This window comes from Amblyomma mixtum, chromosome 10 (genome assembly GCF_055824585.1).
Source record: "Amblyomma mixtum isolate Tamu chromosome 10, ASM5582458v1, whole genome shotgun sequence".
NCBI lineage: Eukaryota > Metazoa > Arthropoda > Arachnida > Ixodida > Ixodidae > Amblyomma > Amblyomma mixtum.
This window is the reverse complement of record NC_143021.1, coordinates 15,616,168-15,628,444: the sequence shown is the minus strand read 5'-3', so window position 1 is coordinate 15,628,444 and position 12,277 is coordinate 15,616,168. Positions and strand designations below refer to the sequence as shown.

At 48.6% G+C, this 12,277-nt stretch overlaps 1 protein-coding gene across 1 annotated transcript in view; it reads right to left on the bottom strand.

The window, feature by feature from the left end:
- Window positions 1–1,699: 1,699 nt before the first annotated feature.
- The window catches only part of LOC149325195 (uncharacterized), a 73,984-nt gene continuing 63,406 nt past the window's right edge, over window positions 1,700–12,277 (bottom strand). The window contains exon 4 of the mRNA XM_089562743.1: window positions 1,700–2,964. Coding sequence (XP_089418869.1) covers window positions 2,251–2,964 — 714 coding nt within the window. The 3' untranslated portion in view covers window positions 1,700–2,250. The remainder of the gene's footprint in view (window positions 2,965–12,277) is intronic.

Here is a 12,277-nt window from a genome sequence, read left to right as displayed (position 1 = left end):
GCGGACAACACGATAAAGGGAGGAGGGAAGAGATAGCAGCGACTGACTGATGCCGCTGACGCCGATAGCGCTGGGGGGATGAAAGGGGGGCGGAGCTGGTTACGAGGCCGACGCCGACGACGACGCGAAACCCAGGAACGGACGCCAAAGAGCTGCGCTCTAAAAATAAATTCTGCGATTCCTTGGCATGCCATTGTAAGGGCTGTAGTTGTAACCGCTCTTGAACTAAACCATGTTTCCTGCATACGCCAAAGACAAAACTGGAGCGAGAGATTATCCAAGTTTTTTTATTATTTCTAAAGCGCGAGAGAAGTGTGTCAGCAAACCCTCGGTTTCACTCCTCGATAAAGAACTTAGATTTCTGGACGGACACAAGTAGGCTGTTTCTTTTTTGTGGAAGGTGATTCCTGCCGTCTTGTCTGCGATTTTCTTAAGACTTGATTACCCTTTGACCGGGATCGCCTTTTTTGATGTTTGACATTGCCATGCTTCGGATAGTTTTCACTGTCTACACTGATTGCTTGTTATCGCCTTTTCCCTTTTTCTCTTTTTACGCAGCCTCGCTAACAGACACACAATTCTTGGTCACTAAACAAAGGTTATTTATTGTTTATTCCAGGTTATAAGCCGGTAAATTTTATATCGATTTTCTTGTGCTGTTTAGAACTGTCGCTTAATGAGCAACGACTGTATAGAGAAATAAGGTTTATCGCTTGGTCATGTGTCAGATGTTCTGCACGGGTGACGGTTGTACATTCCTCAACACCAATTATCTCCGCTCAGAGCCCCGCCTGCCGCCCGCTGCAGCTGAGCCCTCTGCTAACGAGCCGGAGAACAGAGGTTCTGCCCCTGTCGCGAAGGCATATCCCCAGAAGGTCAAGACGTTTAATATCGCCAGGTGGTACAAATTATTCGTGAGCCCGCCTCTACGGCACCTCTTACTTCGAATACATCTACAACCATCCCTTCACTGCACGGTTGAGATTTCCACCAATAGTGGGACAATCACTGTGCCTTCCTTTTGCTTATAATTTTCATTTTATTTTCTACGTGGTGGTGTACTTTCTCTCCATGCTTCATCCTCAATCCACTCGGAGTCGTCCGCAGCTGCATTGCACGATACGTTAGAAAGGGCCAGGAAAAAAAAGGCAGCCAAAGCTAAGCTTGTTGCTAAGCCTTGTCAGCGGCGACCCTAAATTCTAATTGGAGGCTATGTGGCGCGTGCACAAATTAAATCGGTGCAGCAGCAAGCCGCCCTCGCTGCAGTGGTTGTTGCGGCATGTATATCACGCACTGAATGTGCACCCAAGCTGTAGATTCGCCAAGACCACGTACATCTCCGTCATTTTGTAAAGCGTTCCGGGAAACACGCACCTCCCCAGTGAGATTACAAACCTTGAAAAAAAAAAAGTCATCTGACCTCAAAACACCTCCTAAAGGACAGGCACTTCGCCTCAAGGGTGATTTCCTGAGTCAACTTTCCGAAAGCCCCCTCACAGAAGCAAACCGCTTAAAGATCCTCCTTGAAGAACGTGAGAGCGCCGGCTTGCAGTTGCCGCTGAGCTTTATTGCCCCTAAATATTTCTCACCTTGTTTCTCCACTTCGCACGTAGCCGGAACACTCCAGTTTGAGTTTTCTGAACGCTCAGGCAGGCAACTCAAAGCTATACCAACGTTTAGGAGAATGAAGAGCCGAGGACCGTGGAGCCAAACTTTATTGCCTTGTATTGTTGTAGAAATATATAAACGCAAAATTGGACGCATACTCTTTACATGAACAATTACATAACATTAATAGAAATACAATTAGAAAGTTACATACCATCCCTGTCTTTCCCCCCTCTCTGTATCTACATAGCACTGAGCCGGAACGCGCTCTCAATCGGGCAGCTTGCGCACGTCTTCGTTGCTCTGCTGCCCTCAAGTGGAGTGCAGCGCCAACCGAAACTCCAGCATTTGGGCACGATGCGACCAGGATTCTCATCCTCATCACTGAGCAGCCTCCCATGACTCATAATGGCGGCACCAACATGGCAATAAGAACTGGTGCACAACATAAATATCGAAAAAATAATAATTCTTATCAACGAAACAACTAAAAACGACCGCTTAATGTGGAGTTAACCATCATTTTCGACTCCTTCGTCCTTCTGTGGTCATTATCCCGCACTTCTACAGCGCGAAAGGTCGCTTGGAAGCCCTCCATTCCAAGATAGGCAAACGCTGAAAACGTTCAGAAGTGATAATTCCTTACCGCAGTTGGGACTCAATAAATTTGGTGGCAAATTGGCGACGCCCAATGCGGTTCTTGTCATGCACCGCACAGAAGACGCAGTCGCACCACGAGAGAGACACGCGGGGTACACTGTAGTTCTCGAAGAAAAGCCTCAGGTCGTAGCTGTCTGCCTGCAGGTGACGCAGCACGGGCAGCGCCTTCAACACAGCGTGCAGGTCTTCCGGCTGAAGTCCTAACGCCGAGAGAGTCAATTCAGTTCCCAGGGTCAATTCTTCGAGGCGCGGAAAAGAGAGATATTGCACACAGAGGCAGCAGAAACGGAGGAATTCTGAACACGTGCCGTCACCGTACAAATGAAGCCTCCGCAGCCTTCTGGCAGCAGCTTGAAATAGTCCATAATAAGCGCGTATAGTGAGCGACGCTCTAACTTCCAGTATTTCCAGGTTGGGGAATGCATTACTGTCTAAGGTGATGTCATGGTCCGAGCCTTTGCAATACGCCAAGCGTAGGCATTTGATTTGTGGACAAAGTTTTGCTATCCCAGCGAGCCGCAAACCTCCGCAAAATTCCAAAGATAGATACTCTAGCCGTGGAAGACCCCGCAGCAGTTGACGCAGCTCCGAATCGACGTCGACCATACAGGTGGGAGGACAGAGCGCTACCGAAAGACTGCGAAGGTGCCGAAAGGCTGAGACGGCAGCCAATCCTTCCAGGGACTTCACGATAACCTGCAAAGCCAAAGTGTGTCATTAGAGCTCCGCAACAGCAGCGGTTTCCACATGTCACATAGAAAACGCTGAAACGTTTCCATGCGTAAACACATCAATTTGCACAGTACCACGCACAACGCAGTGTACGACAGCTAGAAAATGGCCTGTTTCACATGAGGGCTACGTTTGTCAGTACCATAAACACGCGTCCGAGGAAACCAAGTTTTTGAAGCACATGGATTGATATCTTCCGCAATACAGATTCCTTACCTTCATGTACAGGGGCTGCAGTGTAGACTGCACACTTTTCCACGACATGGAACAGTAGCATGCTCAGACGAATGATGCTGCGCTTAAGACAACCCTCAGGTACCCATGACTGCCTGTAAACTGAGTGCGAAACCACAGCAGCCTACCTTTAACCTACCCCGTCATACGAGATCTGTTAGAAAAGTATCTGACTTTATTTTTTTTTTTGCGAACACCTGAAGGATATGAAACAAACGCGCTTGCATCAGCCGACCTTGAACCTTCGTGTGCATGCACGAATTTTTTCCCGCCTGCCGATGGCGTTAGTCGCTGGGACGCAGCATTTGAGTGAGGCAGTGCGCAGTGCTCTCGTCGGTTTTTCATTGCAAGGAAAATGGCGGAGTGACAGTAGCAGCGCTACTGCATCAAATTTTGCCATAAACTGGGCGACAGCCGAGTGAAAACCATTCGAATATTCAGACGGCTTTCAGTGACGATGCTATGAGCAGCACACAGATCAAGCAGTGGCACAATTGATTTAAAGATGGCCGCACATCGGTGGAGAGTGAGCCACGATACAATTGGCCATCAACATGCCGAAATGACCAGGTCATTGCCGAGCTGAACGCTGTGATGATGCAGGATCATCGCGTGACTATCCGAGAAATTGAGGAAGAGGTGGACATGAGAAATTTTTCCGCACATTCCATTATCACCGAAGATTTGGCCATGGAGAGAGTTGCGGCAAAATTCGTGCCGCAGCTGCTCACGGTGGAGCGAAAGCAACTTCGTGTTGGAGTCTCACAGGGCATGCTGGATTCCAAAAACAGTGACCCTGACTTCATCATCATCATAATCACTGCCGACGAGTCTTGGGTGTACGGGTATGACCCGGAAACCAGATCCGAGTTGTCACAGTAGAAGCATTCCACGTCACCAAGACCAAAGAAGGCCCGCATAGTGCGCAGCTATGTGAAAGTGATGTTGACTGCTTTCTTTGACTTCCTGTGTGGCAGACCACGAGTACGCACTCCACAGGGTCAAGGAATGACCAAAGAGTACTACAGGGATGACCTCCGTTGCCTACGTGATGCTGTGCGGCGCAAGAAACCGGAGTTGAGGTCAACAGGAAAGTGGCGCATCCATCACGACAATGCTCCTGCACATTCCTCGCACTTGATTCAGACTTTTTTGGCGAAAAAACAGACCCCTGTAGTTCAACAGACTCCTTACTCTCCTGATATGGCCGCTGCGATTTCTGGCTGGTTCCCAAAATCAAGAAAGGAGCGCGATTTCAGAGAAGGAAGAACCTTATGGCTGCAACGACAGCTGAGCTAAACTCCATTCCGAAAGGGCCTTTTCGGAATACTTCCCACAATGCCACCACCGCTGAAAGAAGTGTGTGGAGTCCCAAGTAGACTACTTTGAAGGTGACTAGGTTTGCAACGCTCCAGTTTTGCAAGTTTTTTTTCTGCGGCCAAAGGTCGGATACTTTTCTAACAGACCTCGTACCTCCTTCCGCTTTGCTCGTGATGCTCTTGCCGTACTTTCCTACGCTTTCCTCTTCATTAAAGCCCCTCCATGACGTTTTCTGCCGACCAGCGACAAGAGAGGGACTTTGCACTTCATATTCTCTCCATACCGGCTTCCTTGGGTTTTCTCCTCGCAATCTTTTAATGTCCCTCCATAGCATTTTCTGTCTATCCCCATCATTCACCTCTGCTTGCTCCCTCTTTCGCTCTGTAGGTCTTTCACAAGTGAGCGACTGCGCAAGCTCACTGTGAAAATTTTCCGACTCGTTACAACCTCGTCATTTTGGCCGCTCAAACTGGCGCTACCGCTGGAAACATGTTTTCGCGTCGCACAGTTATAGAGTACTCCTCAAAAATATTGCCAAAGTTTTCTCTCAGCGGCAAAAAAGCCGCATTCCTGATAAAACCGCCAATGAAATTTCAGAAATCTTTCTCCATAGAAATCGCCTGCGAAATTTCCTCTTGTGAACGTGAATTTTATTACGTCGTCGTACTCCGGCTAACCAGAGCGAAAATACCAGCCTGTGCCACATGACATACCTGCCAACCATCGCGATGGCTTCGGGGTCAGCTGGTAGATTTCCAGCTGGAGCGCATTTTGTATCATGCGTCAACGTGCTTACGTGCGGTGTTTTTCCGCGCTCAGGCAGGATCCACCGGCACTGTGGGTTTTGTGATCGATGAATAACTAGCCCGTGGACATGTAGACGTCATCAGGATGGTAGATTCGACGACAAAAAAAAATCTGGAGGGGGCAAACTTCGCCTTAAGCTAACGTAAACACAGTAACGACATGCTATAACTCTCTAATGCCTATTACTGCGGAATTGGCCATTCTTGACTTCATATTCATAGATCCTGTTTCGTGCCTGTCTATTCTAGGATGACTCTAGTAACTGAGGACTTCTTTTAGATGGGGATTATTGAACGTTTATTACAGTCTGGGCTACATAGGTCTGATTAGCAGGAATACATGGCTGGGTCTGCTGCGTAGCTGTTCAAGTGGGGGCGCCGCGAAATCCGAGTCGTCTGCCACTTGTCCATAAGAGGGTGAGGAGGACGGCGGCCGTCGGGCCCGTGCGCTCGGCGCATCGGCGCATCGCTTGCGGGGGTGGCTGGCTGCTTCTCCGACAGCGGAGGAAGCGGAGGGTGCGTTGCCGGTACGGCTGGCGCCATCTACAAGAGCGTCTTGTAACATCCTCCCTTTTTTGTAGCTTGCCGTCATCCAACCAGGTAATCGTGAAGTCGCTTTGGGACCATTCTTGCTCTTTGAGGTCGTGCCGGCGTGCGAGTCACATCAGGGCGCTGCTGGGTTTCATGCTGTTCAGTATCATTGGTTTGGTTGTCTCCCGTTTCAGCATTTCCTTCTTCGGACTCAAGTTCTCTCTGTTCTTGTTCCTTGTTGCTGGTTGCACTATTCGGTGGGCTTCTTATAAACACGAGGTTCCTTCTCAGAACGCTGTCTCCCACGTTGACTTCATGCGATCTGTCATCAACTCTTTTTGTCACGGTTCCTTTAGACCATGGTCCGCTTCTAATCGGTCTGACAGTCACATCTTGTCCTTCTTTCATTGTTGGCAGGCCCTTGGCATGTTTGTCATGATAAAAGATTGTTCGTTGTCTTCTTGCCTGCTTCTTGCCGGCCACGTTTATCGTTTCGGGTTCAAGCAGCTTTGCTGTGATTGGCAGTGTCGTTCTGGTGCGGCGACCCATGAGCAGCTTAGCCGGGCTGGCGTTTAATCCTTGCAGGGGTGTATTTCGAAAATCTAGGAATGCCAATTGCGGTTCTGACTTGCTTTCTTTCGCTTTTTTCAACAGCATTTTTGCCGTTTTTACCGCTGATTCGGCCATTCCATTCGAACGTGGATAAGATGGACTTGACGTTTTGTGTTCGAAGTTCCAGCTTTTCGCAAACCTTTCAAACTCCTCGCTCGCAAACTGGGGTCCGTTGTCGCTCACCAGAATTCTTGGAATCCCGTATCTAGCAAAGTGAGCTTTCAGCTTGAGGATTACTTGGGTTGAGGTTGTCGTCTTCAGCTGATCTACTTTCCAAAAGTTGCTGAGATAGTCGACTGTAACGAGAAAGTTTTTTCCCTTATGCTCGAAGAGGTCGCATCCGACTCGTTCCCACGGATAACTCGGTTCCGGATGAGGGATGAGTGTCTCTCGTTGTTGGGAATGCGCATGCTTCTGACACACTTCACACCTTGCGATGTAATCCTTCAGTTCTGTGTTCATCCTTGGCCAGAATACACACTCGCGAGCACGCCGAAGACAGCTCTCAATTCCCATGTGCGATGCGTGAAGTTTCTCTTTGATCTCACGGCGCAGAGACAATGGGATGAGCAATCGTAATCCCTTGTAGATGAGGTCCTCTTCCACTGTGAGTTCATCTCAGAATGGGTAGTAGACGCGCATGTCTCGCGGCACTTGGTGCTTTTCTTGTGGCCATCCTGACAATATGATTGACTTAAGCTTTTGCAGGAAGTCATCTTTCTCCGTCGCTTTGCGGATTTTTTCCAGGGTTTCCTTGCGCACTGACAGGTAGTTCACAACGTTGATGCTTTCTAGTTCACTTTCACTGTCGCGGTTGGGAAGGAATGCCCTCGACATCGTGTCAGCTAGAAGTAGTTCTTTCCCTGGTCTGTGCTTGATGTTGATGTTATACCTTTGCGTTTGCAGTATCATACCTTGCAGTCGTCTTGGCACTTGATATAGTCTTTTTTTCATGATGGACTGATGAGGTTTGTGATCACTGATGATCGTTGTAGCTGTTCCGAAGGTGTACTGATGGAATTTCTGCAATGCAAATACGATCGCTAGCATTTCCTTCTCGATCTGGGCATAGCGACTTTCTGTCGGTGTTAGTGCTCTGCTGGCGAAAGATACAGGTTTTCCTTCTTGGATGAGAGCCGCTCCAAGTCCGAGGTCGCTGGCGTCACATTGTATTTCAACTGGCTTTCGCGTGTCGAAGTATGCTAGAATAAGAGCTCTTGTCACTGCATCTTTTGCCTTCTGGAACGCTTGTTCTTGTTCTTCTCCCCAGTGCCACGGTGTGTCTTTCACTGTGAGCTTCCTCAATGGTTCTAACACTCGTGAAATTCCGGGCAGGAATCTCGACAGGTAATTGATCATTCCGCAAAACCGCTGTACGCCTTGGACATCAGTTGGTCGAGGCATTTCTTGAATTGCCTTTGTTTTCTCTGGATCCACTTTCAGACCTTCTTTTGTCAGCACGTGTCGCATGAAGACTGTTGTGCTCATGCGAAGTTGCGTCTTGTACTTGTTCAGACGTATTCCAGTCTGTCTGCATCTCTGCATTAGGTTTTCGAGCTTTCTGTCGTGATCTTCAAGAGCATCCTTTTCAGTTTCTCCAACTCCATAGACGAGGATGTCGTCTGCTATGCACAGAACTCCGTTTAGTCCTTCAAGTGCCATTTGAAGTCTCTTCTGAAATATTTCACTGCTGACCGCTAACCCAAATGGTAGGCGCAGCCATCGATATCGGCCGTTGGGCGTTTGAAACGTGGTCTTTAGACTTGACTCTTCATCAAGGCAGCATTGCCAGTAACCTTCTCGTAGGTCTAGTTTTGAAAATACCTTGGCTTTTGCAAGCTCTGGCAAGCCGTCGTCGAGAATGGGCAATGTGTGGCGCTCTCGTTCTAACGCTTCATTTAGCGCTTGTGGGTCAATGCACACTCTCATGTCGCCATTTTTCTTCATCGCCACTACCATTCGGCTCACCCACTCGGTTGGCTCGGTGACACTTTTGATTACTCCTCTTCTCTCCATGCTTTGCAAGGTTTCTTCAAGCTGTGGTTTTATGCTGACAGGCACTCTGCAGCTTGTTATCGCTTTCGGGACTGCATCCTGTTTTGTTACCAGATGTACTGTTCCCGGCAGCGTCCCTAGTGCTTCTCCAAAGACGTCTGGGAATTTTTCCACTATGCGCTTTGTGAAGTCTTCCTCTGGAGCGTTAACTGTAGCTACCAGATCATAATAGATTGTTATGAGACCCATGCTTTCTGCTGTCTTCCTTCCAATGAGAGGTGTGAGCTCATCAGCAACAACTACGAACTCCAGGACATGCTTCTTTCCATTTTTGGCAGTGACCTCAAGCTGGGCTTAGCCTTTGGAGTAAACTTTGCTTCCGTTCCATGTCCGCAGTGTCGTTGCGCTCGCTCTCAGCTGCTGTGGCTGGACGTATTTGGCTGTAATCACATCAACTGCCGCTCCACTGTCTGCTTGAAACTTCACTTTGTTTCTGTTCACTTCCAAGAGCGTGTAGACTGAGCTGGGATTTTCGCTCTTAACTGCCAAAATGTCCTCTTCGTCGATATCGACCTCCGGACTAGCCACTGCCCTGCTGCCTTTGCACACTGCTGCGAAGTGGTTTGGCTTTTTGCACTTAAGGCACACTTGTTTCCAAGCTGGGCAGGCTGTTCTTTTGCGTTCGTGGCTCCTTCCGCAGTACTTGCATTTCGGAAGATTCGCCATCAATGGAGATTTCCTTTCTTCTTTTAGACTTTTACTGGCATAGTTGCGACGGTTCTGCTTTTTCACAGTGTGAACTTCGCTGTTGCTTGCAGCTGATCCCTCTTTAAATGCTTTCATTTGCTGTTTTGTAGCCTCATAAGCAAGACACACTTTGACAACTCTCTCGAGGGTTGGGTCATCGAGCTTTAGAATGTCCGCTCGCGCTCTCTCGTCGTAAATGCCACAGACGATCTGGTCGCGGATCAATTTGTCTCGTTCGTTCCCGAACCCGCAGTCGCGCGCTTTCAATTTCAGGTCGGTCAGAAAGTCATCGAACTGCTCTTCCTGTTGCTGCATTCGTGAGCGGAAGACGTATCGCGAGTACAGTTCGTTATGCTTCGGTAAGAAATGCGCGTCGAGAAGGCTTATCACATGCGTGTAGTCAAATTCTGGGTGTGGTATTGCTCCTGTTGGTTTCCCGAAGTCCAAAGTGTTATATAAGTCAAGAAGCGTGGAGCCTCCGACGGTCATAAGAAGTGCTACTTGCCGGTCGGACGGTGCTTTCGCTGTGTTGGTTGCTTTGAGGTACAGCGTGAAGCTCTGCTTGAAGGCTCTCCATTGTTCCGCTGCGTTGTCAATGGTTTCGAATTTCGCAGGTGGTGGAATCTTCTCCATGTTGAGGCGTTGGCGGTAATTTTACACTTCTGACACCATGTTTCGTGCCTGTCTATTCTAGGATGACTCTAGTAACTGAGGACTTCTTTTAGATGGGGATTATTGAACGTTTATTACAGTCTGGGCTACATAGGTCTGATTAGCAGGAATACATGGCTGGGTCTGCTGCGTAGCTTTCAAGTGGGGGCGCCGCGGAATCCGAGTCGTCTGCCACTTGTCCATAAGAGGGTGAGGAGGACAGCGGCCGTCGGGCCCGTGCGCTCGGCGCATCGGCGCATCGCCTGCGGGGGTGGCTGGCTGCTTCTCCGACAGCGGAGGAAGCGGAGGGTGCGTTGCCGGTACGGCTGGCGCCATCTACAAGAGCGTCTTGTAACAGATCCTGTTATGATTCTCCATACATTCTTTATATCTGCCAGCACATAGAAGTTTCCCAGACAAGCATCTGGTTATAGGTTGAAATTTATTCCTTCCCATCATCGTCTGACTCAAAAAGCCCAATACCTTATTTTTACATCCTACGTGGTTAAATACCGTGTACACACAATAAAGCCAGCTAATAGGGTCCAAGGTTCAGCCCCGGGGCAGCAGCCCCCCCCCCCCCCCCGGCAATGTTCCTTCTCTCACACAACCTCGGCACTCAGGTGACACCATGACACAGCTGGTCGTTCGTTTAGCCGTCGCTGCTGTCATCACCGCCACTGGCCCCGCTAACATCTCCACCAATGATGGGCGCGTGTCGCACCCGCGCAACGACATCTGTGGTTTCGCGCCATGTGGCAGAAGCACAACAGCCAAGCCAAGGCCTCCCAGCTGGATGGATGACTGGAAGATCTTGCCAGTAGCCACCATACACCGACCATTGGTAATCTTGCCTTGCCCATTTGCTCTTTATTTCGACTGGCTGGGATGTCATTAACTTGCCTCTTTCCTTCCCCATTCTCTCTTCACATCTTTCAAAACTTTATACCTATAATTTTCGCTGATTCATTTTCAAGTTGAACACTTTTCGTTAACCTACATGTTTCTGCCACATAGGTGTGTACTGGTAGGATCCAGCTGTTATGTACTCTCCTCTTGAGGGATGCTGGTAAACTGCCATTCCTGATCTGAGAATGCCTGCCAAGTGCACTCCACTATTCTTCTTCTAGTTACTCCAGTTTTGTGGTCCAGATCTGCAGTTACTACCTGCCCTTATTGCCTCACCACTTCCAGTGTCTCGCTATGTATTTAAACTTCTATTCCCTACCGAGACTGTTGAATATTACTTTAGTTTTCTGCACATTAATATCTGTTCTGCAGTGAAATCCAAAATTCCTCAATTTTCCCTCTAACCGATTAACTCGATGATGCGCTCCTTTCTAACTAGTTTCTTCCGTTCCTTTCTCAAGTCAAGTCTAGGGGAACACTGAACTTGCTTGCGAGATAGAAAGCAACACATGCTTTTTCCAGTTTGGGTGTGCACAGTCACTTGTGTTCTGTCGACTGGCATTTGATCAGGATGAGTTAGTCATCTACTTAACCAGGTCCTCCCTATAATACAGGTTACCTTGCTAGTTCCTGTTATGCTGTGCCAGCAGGAGGTCGCTGCTGCCACAAAGTATCTGTTTATGTATACTACTTGTCCCCCTTGCAATGTTCCTAACCTAAGCTGTGTGGTGGTTTCCCAAAGGCATGACAATTGGGCATGAGCTACTCTTCATGGAAATCCCTAATTTTTCCCGATGCAAGCATTATCGGGCATTGCTAAGTTAGGCATACTTTTTTGCTGGTCCTTGTCTGTGACCAGTACTCTCGGAAATGCAACCTTGAGATCAAAGGTGTAATCCAAACAGAGACGGAGGATGTTGTCGAGCTTGTTAGTAAAATTGGCACTGCTGTCGGCGAACCTGTCTCGCCTTTAGATATTGAGGCCTGCCATCGTGTGTCAGCGCGGAATGCTCGACAGAGCGACATTGTTGAGCTGAGCGAAAATCAAGAAACAAAAAAGTTCGCTGCGAGCAATATTGTTGTGCAGTTCAGAAGTCGCCAGAAACGTGACCAAGTTCTAGAAAAATCAAGGAAGAAGCGCATCACTAACGAAAGTCTAGGATTGTTTGACAGCCGTGCTGACGGTACAGATAGCTCTGCAAGCAGCCCTCCAGTGTTCGTCAACGAACACTTGTGTCCAAGCCTGAAAAAGCTGCTGTCATCGGCCATTGCACGCAAGAAAGCATGTGAATGGCGGTTCGTGTGGACACGCAATGGCAAAATATTGGCACGGAAAACTGAGGGTAGCGATGTTGTTCACATTGAGTCTGTGGACGACCTTACTAAGATCTCCTGAATGGTTTTGTTAATGAAGCGGTGCGAATTGCAGCTTCCATAAAATGTTCAGTCTTTCTGATGTCTTATATCAGCAG